The sequence below is a fragment of the Ooceraea biroi genome, chromosome 5 (genome assembly GCF_003672135.1).
Source record: "Ooceraea biroi isolate clonal line C1 chromosome 5, Obir_v5.4, whole genome shotgun sequence".
Classification (NCBI taxonomy): domain Eukaryota; kingdom Metazoa; phylum Arthropoda; class Insecta; order Hymenoptera; family Formicidae; genus Ooceraea; species Ooceraea biroi.
In genome coordinates this window covers 15,876,378-15,887,939 of record NC_039510.1, presented here as the reverse complement: position 1 = coordinate 15,887,939, position 11,562 = coordinate 15,876,378, and the positions used below count along the sequence as shown (strand labels likewise).

Below are 11,562 nucleotides of genomic sequence, written 5' to 3'. Positions count from 1 at the left end.
AAGTATCGGCAGGGATGAATAGAAATAAATACCTCTTCGCGGCCACTCACTCAAAGAGAATAATTGCATCCCCTTCTTGTGCTTTCAAAAACTAAAAACTAAAATTGTGCACATTTAATAAAATTGTGCAAGTATACTTTGAAAAAAAAACAAGTTAAATTCAACGAGCGAGAAAATCAAGGGTTAAACGATTTCCGTTGAAGCGGGTGCTAGAGGGATGCACATTGAAAGCGAGCTGTCGATCATCGGTGAACGCGGAAGGAGGACGTTCGCAGAAGAAAGCGCAGTCTAAAGCGTCATGAGCTGCCACTACCACACCACTACCACCTCCACCATCACCACCACCATCGCCGCCGTTGCCGGCGACGCCGCAGATACCGCCACCACTGGCAGCAGCAGCAGCCAGCAGCACCCCCGACGACAAGGGGATGAAGAAGAGCGTCGGTATCGAAGTGAGACGTATATATATGTATATATATAGAGGTGCGCGCACGTCGGCAAGTTCAGTCGTCCACCGCGTGCCGACCCGCGAGCATCGAGCGTAGCCACCCTCCCTTGGCGATTTTCTCGTAGCCACCCCCGTTTCGTGCGCCACCGTGTGCGAGGGGTCGGTCACGTGTCCCCTACGTCTCTCGCACGCTCGAACGCGAGTGCAACCATGCAAGTGCGAGCACCCTCGTTCGGATTCGTCATACAGTCTCCGACATGAGCCGCTACTAATTATGGCGTTTCTCGGCGAGGCGGATTCCTCTTTGCAAATCGACAAGTTAGAAGCGAGTCTGGAGACATGATGCTCGATCGTTTGTTTCGCCGTACAAATCCCGTGCACGGCGAGCATTCAGTCGGGGTTGCTTCTGCTGTTTGATCAGAGATGAGTTTGATCCATCTGGATACACGATCCACCGGTGATCACGCACGATCGTGCACCGGCAATGTTCACTAAAGTCGCGCGAAATAGCGAACGAAATTTTCTGCTGGTTCTCGTTGTGACCATGATCGCCGATTATGAGGCCACAATTGTTTACGAGGAATAACAAGCACGACGTCGGTAGAGTACGAAGTTTGTTATGCTCGGTTTCCTCAAGTGGCATCGAATAAAGCGCCGGTTTCAGTGAGATGTGAGGCAACGATGGAGTTGAGGATCAGTATACTTCTCTTGATGCTTCTTCGCCTTGCCAGTACGCTCGAAAGTAAGTAACGAGGCGTAAAACGATACGCCGAAGCAACAAAAAATCATGTTCTCTCAAAGAGATTCTTATTACGTATCTTCGAACTATCAATCCGACCTATCTGTAACAGCCCTTTTAACCAGATGATGCATTTCACGTGTTTGCTACTTAAAATGAGATGTCAGCAGTATTAATCGTGCACGTATGCATCGCTGACTAAGCGCATTGAAAAAATCCGTCCGGCAAAAAAATAGCTAAATATTAACGGAGCTATTATTGCAACGCGGAAATTGGCCGGCGCTTTCCGGAGCGACCGAAAATTCATTTCGCACGCTTCCGGCCGGCGGCGCATGCACAGCCGTCCGAACGCGGCGCAAATTTACGCCTCACGTTCCTCGCGAAAGCCCCTCGTTGCGGATCGTGACATGTTTTCTCATGAGCGTGACAGCGGGGGTAATCATCGTTCGCCGACGCTTACTATACTGCGGCGGGTCGGACAAGAGAGGCGCGGTTGCTCGGGGTGTAATAAAGTTCCCGCGGGACTTAGGAGCGAGACGGCGAACACGAGGCGTAAAGTCCGCGAGATCTGTGCGTGAGCGTGCCCCGCCGGCTGATACACGGCGTAAAATCCACCCCGCATCGTTAAGTCCGTCTTACCGTTTCTATCGTGCGTATAACTCTACGTCTAAATATACCACGACGTGGTATCGCGAAAACAAGAGCGCGCGCACACGCTTCGAACGTCTTCGAGCAGCGATGCGCTTTCAGGGAAAAGATGATGAGAGTAGCAGGATCGGAGGTAGTTCGTGATGGTTATTGGATCCGGTAATGCGCCATTAGTAATCCGATAACGCGTTTCCATCGGCGCTTCTTTTTATCGCGGTGATGCGGCTTAATCCGTTGGATGGACCAAGAGCGAGCCCGCGGCGACGATTGCAATTCAATCGATCCGATATGAAAAATTTAGGGACGTATGGGTTCGTATGGGGATTATAGTGACGGCTCCATCGGATTAGCGGAACGAACCGGGCTAGAATTACCGATTCCCTTCTTGCCTTTTTATTTGCAAAAGCGTAAGCGTGTGCTGCGTATGCTCATCAGATACGAAGGAGACGGACGACGCCGACGAGGATGACGAGGAGAGTTATCCAGTCGAAGATTACGATTACGGTGACTACGAGACCGCGACTATAACCAGCGATACCGATCTCATCGCTGGTGGTTCCCTGCCGATTTTCCTGGCGGAGCCCGTCGATACGTTCGTCGTGAAGGGGAAACCGGCGACGTTGCACTGTCGCGCCGCACACGCTCTTCAGGTACGCATTACGCTTGTGATAACCGCCAATTTCTGTCTTCACTTAACATTTTATACAAACATGCGTTTCTGCGTGACATACTTTCGTGTAATCTGTATCACGTTGTACATGAATATACGAAGTTATCATTTTCTCCACTCGCAACCCTCGTTAGGGCTCTTCACACAATGCCTTTGTCTCCATCCTCTTCTCGGCTCGTGCTTCGTGCACAGCTCTCTCTTTCTCTTCTCCGTTCTTATTACCCACTTAGCCGTAATTTAACGAAGCAAGCTGTTTCTTTCACGGTATGTGAACCTGCACGCTCCGCCGCTCTTTTCCGCAGGTGTATTTTCGTTGCAACGGTGACCGGGCCGAACGCTCGCAGCAGCAGGATTTCGTCGACCCCCGCACCGGAACGAGGGTCGTCGAGGTCGAGTTGAACGTGACAAGGAACGAGGTCGAGGAGTACTTCGGAAGGGAGAGATTCAAGTGCGAGTGCGTGGCATGGTCGGGACCAGGTCAAATTCGAGGGCAGCCCGCTACGGTTGAGGTCGCCTGTAAGTAGAGAGCTCTCCATTCCCTCTTTCTCTCTTTCTATTCTCGCCTTGCTATCCTATATCCGCTGTCCTCCCCCGATTCTCTTTGAACGTTCGGTTTACCGACGCGCCGAAAGGATTTTTCTCTCTCGTTACGGTAATGACCGTCGGCTCATTTCCGCGATACGTGAGGTGCTTTAACTCGGAAGATTACGTCACTCTCTTGCTCGCGTTCATACGAGGGGAAACCTTTGTGGTAACAGCTATCTCCACGACCATTCAATTGCAATTTACTTGCTAATGCAGATTGTAAAATACACGTCATTATGATAGTTAATAATTGCATCGCGTTGCATTCGTATCGTGCCCCGATAATATGTATAATTATATTTGTTAACATTTCTTCTCCGCGTAATTGCGCTTGTGCGTGGGAAAGTCGGAACGTCAGAAAAAAGTCTCACGTTTAAATGATAAATTATTTTATCAGACGTACGCGATGAGAAATTTCGCGGTTATACTTTATTGTGTCGTTATTTAGCAACTTCGTTAACGTGATTTTCCCGTAACTCGTTTAAAGCTTTTGAAAGTACTCGACGCAAAGTCCACCCCCTCGTACCACCCCGCGGTAAATGCGAGTTGGAAGATGGAACAAATTGAAGGGACAGAGCGAGTGTGATTCGGTTTTCATCAAGTGTCCTGTGACGCGCAAATCGAGTACAAAATCTAATCGATATTCTATCGCAAACGGAACGACAGACGCGTAAGCCCTGAAATAGCGTTGCGTTTTTCCAGAGAAAAAAAACGAGGGGCGGTCCTCTGTTATTCATTGCAGAACACTCGTGAGTTATTAAAGCTAAAATAAAGTCACGTACACATGGGACGATAAGCCATGATCGAAAAGTATATTTCGGTATTTCGTGCATGGGATTCCAATAACGGCGCGACTGCGCCGGGACCGGACGTCTCGTGAAAGGCGCAGCGCAAGAGCAATTTTCATTTAGACATTTGCGAGTCGCGCCACACCGCGCAAACACGCGTCGCAAACAGGATGCAAAATTAAATCAGTATTTGCATGCAAACAGAAAGCAGACGTGCTTTCGAAATGGAATGCGCGATGTCGATCGAATTGACGTGCCGTGATTTATCGTGGAATCCGACGATTGCACGTTTCGAGAGATATGGTCTTGTCTTATTTTTCACTAAACGAAGTCGACAATTGATTTAATGGACACTGACGCTTCTTGGATTATAATCTTCTTTAATACTTGAATATTTTATGCTTGCGATCAGTTAAAGTCGATGATGACAACGACGAAAATAACGGAATAACGGAAAGTTGAACGGTCATAATTGCATAGAGCTGTGATGTCTAAAATACTCATTATTCGTCTTCTACCTACAATCTATTTATCCTATTAAGAACGTCAAATAGAACTGATTCTCGCACTGAGTTGTGCTCGAGAGACTTTTCGCAGTCGAGTCTGCATCGATAGAAAACGTTAGATACGTCTTAAAGCATACGGACGAAATTAAATGACATAAGGTCGAAATTATATTCGGATTACGTCATATCGCGAAAAACTCTCGGTGCCATGAAGGCATCGTAAACTGAAATACGTGCAGCTCGATGTATCCGTAGATGGTCCATAACGCGGACTTTGTGATGCTGGACGTATCATCCATCAGCCCGGTCCTACATACCACGTTATAGAATCCCAGTTTCTAAAGCACGTAACCGCCCGTGTAGAGGCACCATGCTTCCCCTCGGCCGGTGGCTTCGGCCGGTGCTTATACTCTTCACGAGCGATATGAAAGCCCCGCTTTTTGAGCGCGGACGTGGCGCGGCAAATAATGCCGCGACGGATAGCCGCGCTGAACGAATGACCGCCGTTATGCATTCCGCGGTTCTCGCGCCGCAAATCCCTTTCCGCCTTCCCGGCGAAGAGATGCGGGGGTGAAGTCCGTGAAAGCAATCCCCTCGCGCGAGCGCGCGTTTGTGCACGCGCTGTAATATCGCTGAGTGCCGCGCGCCCTTTCTCCGTTTTCCCTTCCTGTCCGTCCCTTGACGTTCGTTCGTGTTCACGAGCGAATATTAAAAACTGCCTGCCGGTGCCGATCGCGCCGATGTAGATCTGAAGAAGCACTTCCTGTCGCCGCCGTACTCGCTGTCTGTGGAGAACGGCCGTAACGCGGAACTGCGATGCTCCCCGCCCATGGGCATACCACCGCCGAAGGTTTCTTGGCTGAGGAACGGCTCACCCCTTGAGACAGCCGTCGCCGGCGCCGCTTCCGCGTCCTCCGACGCAAATCCCAACGACGTGTCCTCCGCAGACGGCTTCGTGCAGTCCGCCGACGGACATCTGCTCCTCGGGGAGGCTGAATTGAGGCATCAGGGCAACTATTCCTGCGTCGCCGAAAATCTCGCCGCCAGGAGGGTCAGCGAACCGGCGGTACTCACGGTTTACGGTGAGCAATTTACCCTTCCGCTACACGAATCGTGAGATGCAGTTAAAAAATACGCGATAATTGCGGAAGCGGGTGGACAAAATTGTACAAAATTGAATTTTTCCTGATGTTTTATTTATAGTGTTATGTTTTCATACTAATTATTTGCATCGCGTTTTACAGTGCCAAAATCTTCTTGCTTGTGTTAGGTATTGTTGTCGTGTCATGCACATGTATTACAAAAATGATAATTTTTGTTCGGTGAACATCTGCATCCTATTCATCTCACACATTCATAGTCTTTTGTCATGAGCTGAATTCAAAGATCTGATGCGCTTGCAGATTTTGTGGTGATTAAACTCTGATTTTCTTATTTTTAATTGGCGTTGCGTTCGATGAGCAAGTCGCCCACGTCTCGGCCCGTTCGAGCCGCGGGGTGTAACAAGGTGTTATTTGTTCCCGTTTTAATTTCGCCGTCGGCATAGCGTTCTTTTTTCTTCCTCTATCTTGCCGATCCATTCTCAGTGAACGGCGGGTGGTCGTCCTGGTCCGGATGGTCCGAGTGCAGCGTACGCTGTGGTAGGGGCGTACAAAAGAGGACAAGAACATGTACAAATCCCGTTCCAATCAACGGCGGCCAAACGTGCCCAGGCCCAGCCACACAAAGGGTGGAATGCAATCCTTCCTGCCCCGGTAGGTGGACTACAAAGACTCAAGCACGCGACACTGAAAATAATATAGTGCAACGTAGCGAGTCTTAATAGAATAAGAATTACAATAACAAACACTCATTACAACACTAACCCTTACCCGTCTCCCTCTGCACCCCTAAAATCCATTGAAACGTGCTAAAAATGTCCCAAGCGTTTTAAACGCGCGTCCTGATCAAGATACAGCGGTACAGATGTATCTATTCTTTCGACTGCGCGTACCTCGCAAATCAGATAATCGTAGTTTAATCGGGGTTTTCAACTTCGTCTCGTTGCACGCAGCGATTGATGGCAGATGGTCAACTTGGTCCTCGTGGTCCGCATGCGGTCCTGATTGCACGAGAGTGAGGAGGAGATCCTGCAATGATCCCCCGCCGAGCAATGGCGGTCGTCCCTGTCAAGGCAAGGACGTCATCGTCGAATCCTGCACCACGGATCGATGTAATGGTGAGTTCCAACCGTCCCGAGTTTCTGTTTCTTATTGTTCTCCGTGACTCGCGCTCGATGCCTGGCGATTTATTCGGAACGGGCGGTCCTTTGGTTCTCCGTTCGATCACTATTCGTAAAATTTGATGACTCTGCATGCGCGATGATTCGTCGGTAAGACGATGTCGATGGGTGAACTTCGAAAATGACTCATTCCTCTGGATTCCGTAATGTTTGCTAAAACAAAAAAAATATTGACGCGAGATTTGTTATACACAACCTTCGCCATTTGGATCAGATTGAAACATTTTCCTCCTTGTCGCACGCAGCGCTTGGACAAGATGGGCCAAGAGTATTCAAGGAAGGTAAAGAAACGATCGAGTTACTTTAAAGTGCTTTCGTTTAAAGAGACAAATGTTTTTCCTTACGTAGCAACCAGAGCAGTCGACCACAGGAATATTCTCGCATTGTGGGTGACTTTAAGCTTAGCCGCGATAATACTGGCTGTAACAACAATTTTCTTCGTTCGCCTAATGCGTCGGAAGGAAAGAATGGATGCTTTGTACGGCGTCGCGAGGCTAGACTTCCGGCGTCCGGGTGATCTCGCAAAGTCGGTCGTTTCGAAGAACGAGCGTTCCGTTCCGGCTAGCGACCGGCGTCTCGAACATGTGATCGACGAATCCAACGCCGGCAGATTACCCAGGTATATATCTACGTATCGATCGCGAAATAACGAGAGTACGGTGCACGATACGAATCGCAGCATCACCGGTTACATCTACATCTGACTTTACGATGCGCCGCGCGCGCGCGATTGTGCAGATCCTGTTCCGAGCATCATTACGACGTTCCGCAATTGTCATTACCGTCGACAACGAGGCCATCGCCGAGCTCCTCCGTAACCAGGTCTTCTTGCAAGAACTCGCAGCGAGGACGCGGCATGTCGGATAATGAGGAGGGACGGTCCTCTCGTAAGAAATTCCCATAAATTCGAGAACGCGACAGAGCTCCTTACTCCCTAATCAGTCTCGATAAAAATCTCGATCCTTCCGCCGTATAAATTTGAGAAAGAATACCTCGGCTCTCTCCGGCTCGAAATCAAACTTGATGTAGTACCTTGAAATACCTGATATAAATCGAATTAAGTACTCCGCGCTCGCGCGCGGATCAATGCTCGTCACTCCGTGGCGAAATGTATTAATGTAACCTCAGGCTCAACCTACCAAGCAAATCCAGAAAGCACCAACGAGGACGACGACGAGCAGGACGACGACGAGAGACCGGACGAGAATGAGCGATCCGCGACGGACGACGGTAGTGGCTTCATCGTGAGAGCCATAATCGACGAGCAAGGCGCCCTCCTAGTCGTTCCTGAGGTGGGCGTCTCGATGTCTGTGCCGGAGGGTGCGATTCCGCGTGGACGCCGACACGGTCTACACCTCGCCGTTCTCGGGGAGAACTATTTCAGACCGAATCTTCCGCCCGGGCTCACGCTGCTGTCCGCCGTGGTGGCTTGCGGCCCGGCGGGCATCGACCTCGTGAAACCGGTGATCCTCCAGTTCGAACACTGCGCCGAGCTCAGGGCCGGAAACTGGGAGCTGAGCCTGTGGTGCGCGGAGATCGATCTGGAGACCCGCTCGAACAACTCGGCCAGCTCGTCCGCGAGCTCGAGCACTTCCCCGTCTGGTGCGACGACCTGGCGCAAGGTGCTCATGCTCGGCGGTGATCCGACGAATCTGCCTGGTCAGCCGTTCGCACAGCTCGATCATGCTGGTGTGTTTCTTGTTACGGAGACGCCTAACGTTTATGCCGTGGCAGGTGAAAATTCGGCGGTTGCACCTGGTCTGGCTGTGAAGCGTCTCTGTGTGGCGGTCTTCATCTCCCGCGAACGCGATCACATCAGGTGTCACGTGCTCGAGGACACCAAGGCGTCGTTCAAGCTCGTAAGCGAGCAAGTGAGTCTGAAATGAGTCCATTAGATGTGGATATTTAGATGTAAATTTCGATATCGCAAGTACGTGGCAAGTACATTGGCAGGATGCAATTATAGTTTGCATCAGCAACTAGTTGTTCATATTTATTGTGTCATTTTCGTGAGTCGCGCATAATACTTTTGCAGGAACGTCGTTTAGGTAGCAGCCATATCGATCACGGTACTCTCGGATTTCGTGCCAGTGGCACGTCGCTTCGAGTCGATCTCGAGGATAGAGAGAGTGGCTTCGCCGAGCGACAGGAAGTACCTTATCGGCGCATTTGGGGATCCTCGAAAATCAGTATCCGGCGCTCCTTCAGGATAGAGAAAGTCGTTGCTGACCTCAGGCTTGGCTTCGAGCTTCGTGCTTGTCAACGTGGTTTCGAGGATCAGAGCTTGCTTCTGAGAATCGATCTCGATCTCGTAAAACGAAATAACATGAGTGGAAAGAGAAGCGGTAATAAGGCGGAATCTTCTGTTGTTCTACGGGGAAAAAGTTCAACGAGATCCACAGAATCCGTCATACCGAGACCCTTCAGGTACTCGTTTTTTGCGCTAAATTGCGTTTCTGAAGAACAGAAACATACAATTCGTTCATTAAATTATTCGTTCTTTTGCAACATATTGCATTAATTGTTCAAAAGATGAAAAATATTTTAATATGTTTGGTTGTTTATCTTCGTTGATAATTTGCGATTATAATAAAGTTACGATAAATGTTTAACTACTACAGATTTTCAAAAACGTTGAGAAAGCAGCTGTGCCAATGTCTGGATCCGCCAAGCGTGCGTGGCAATGATTGGCGGATGTTGGCGCAGAGGTTGCAAGTGGATCGGTAAGTTTCAAGCTAATCCTTTACAACGTATCGTCCTTTGCGGATTTGCGAAATAAATTTGAACCACCGCGATATTTTAACAGATATGTCGACTATTTTGCGACAAAAGCGAGTCCAACGGAGCATATTTTGGACTTATGGGAAGCCAGACACCGCGAGGCCACGGCTCTAGCTGATTTACTGAATCATTTAAGACTGATGGGTCGCGTCGACGCGGCCAACGTACTCGAGAGTCGCCTGGGGCCATGGATCTAAAAGATCTCGAGAAACTTACACTGCCATAGCAAACGAAACCTAAATTTGTAACACGAGAAACAAAAGTTTTGTAAATAGAGTAGTTATTACATGGTACTAACAAACTGGACGTAGAAATATGTTGTATAAATATTGTCAAATCATATTTGTACATAAAAGTCGTTTACAACAAATATCTGCAGAACTGCAGCATGTGTTTTCTCATATCTCCTTTCTTCTGTCTCCATTTTATTAAATTAAGAGCTATTAAACTAACACATATAACATGTAACTAACATTTAAACTAAAGGAACTAGCAACTAGAATCAAATTTTTATTTTGCAGTCGTTTCAGAGATAATTAAATCATTAAATATCATTAAATCTAATATAATTTTTAAGAAATTTATTTAATGCGATTTTAATGTATACTCTAAAGAGATATGTATCATATTAACAAAACGCATTGTGTAACGCTGATTTGTCATATTGTTACATATTTATAAATTTAGTAGATCCTTTTTACATCAATTATTTGATAGTAAGAATATAATTTACTCTTTTTATAGTAATTTTTCATTATGGAAAATTTTTTCACTTAATTCATTTAATTCATATTATTTTTAATAATGATTATTATCATCAATATTAATAATTTATTTTTACTGCTTACTTCCAATCAATTGCGTTTAATGATTGGTGCGAATTCCGCCTAATGAGACACATCTTAACGAGCAAAGCGATGGCGTGTCCGGGTAGCCCGGAAATCACGGATGAGACATTCATGGCCGTATGCGCCCAATTTGCACCTGAATGCCAATCGTCGCCAGGTATCCGGTGGTCCTCGACTGAGATCGGACGAGGCAGAAGCTCGACGGAGGATCCAGTTGTGGTCGCATTTAGACGGGTATTTAGGTGCCATTTGGACGTATCGTATCGCGGCGCAAGCATTCGAGGAAGGCTGCCAGGTATCGCATCCTGGACCAAGGATGCGTAGGATGCTCGAAACAATGGGCATTATCCCGTCTCCGTATAGGGGTAAGGGTCGAGGGGTTTGGCAAGGTATAGGTATGCAAGTACGGATGGCAGAGCTAGCAGCCCCTATATAGGTATGCACGTATCCCTCTGCTTCCTCTATCGCTTTTCCCTCCCCTCTCTGTTTCCTCTTAGCATTGCCATTAGTCCTTCTCTCTTGCTGTGCTATGTCTCATTCTCTTCTTCTCTCTCTGTCTCTCTCTTCTCACTTCCTCTTCGGATCCTCCTGGAAGGATGAGAGGCGGAGGGGCGGTAGCATTTAATCACAGGGGCCCGCTGGTGGTAATTCCGCCGGACAATGCCTGTTGACCCGAGTCGCCGGGGTGGCGTACCGACCACCCTTTAACGCTATGCGATTCGCTAACCACGAGTCCGATACCTCTCTGTACTCCTCTCTTCCTCTCGCTTTCACTCTCTCTCTTCCTCTTTCACCCTTTCGAATTTTTATTTTTTCACTTCTCCACTGTCAATGTTCTCGTTTATCTATCAGCTTGTTCTTTCGAAACTTACGACGAGAAAAACACTCGCCGACAAAAGAATACAGAATTAATCGAGCGATGTCTGATAACATCAAGAAAAACATTATTTGTTCTCTTCGAAAGACTTGGATAGAATTATTCGATAAACAGAAAATAGATAAACTGTACACATCATCGACATCACATCAAATAACTATCAGCTTTTTCATGAAGTTTTCTGTGATGAAGCGCATCTCTTACCCATAATATTGTAACAAGTAAACGGATTTAGCAAACTGCAGCCAAGACTGTCTCTCCAGTGATTCTAGACATATTAAGTAACATTATTGGTCACGTTCAACATGTGTTTACTCGTTAACGACTAGCACTTGAGACACGATGTGATATCGCGTTTCAAGACACACGATTGTCGACGGTAAGTGAAGAG

The 11,562-nt window shown here is 47.8% G+C and overlaps 1 protein-coding gene across 1 annotated transcript; it reads left to right on the top strand.

The window, feature by feature from the left end:
* The first annotated feature begins 490 nt into the window (after positions 1-490).
* LOC105286481 (netrin receptor UNC5C) lies at positions 491-9,816 on the top strand. The gene is made up of 13 exons (XM_011351459.3): positions 491-1,190; positions 2,271-2,485; positions 2,808-3,021; positions 5,131-5,466; positions 5,971-6,138; positions 6,438-6,602; positions 6,911-6,946; positions 7,014-7,284; positions 7,404-7,552; positions 7,794-8,536; positions 8,701-9,092; positions 9,287-9,388; positions 9,472-9,816. The coding sequence occupies exons 1-13, from the start codon at positions 1,130-1,132 to the stop codon at positions 9,641-9,643; spliced, it is 3,024 nt and encodes a 1,007-aa protein (XP_011349761.1). The 5' UTR covers positions 491-1,129; the 3' UTR covers positions 9,644-9,816.
* Positions 9,817-11,562: the final 1,746 nt, after the last annotated feature.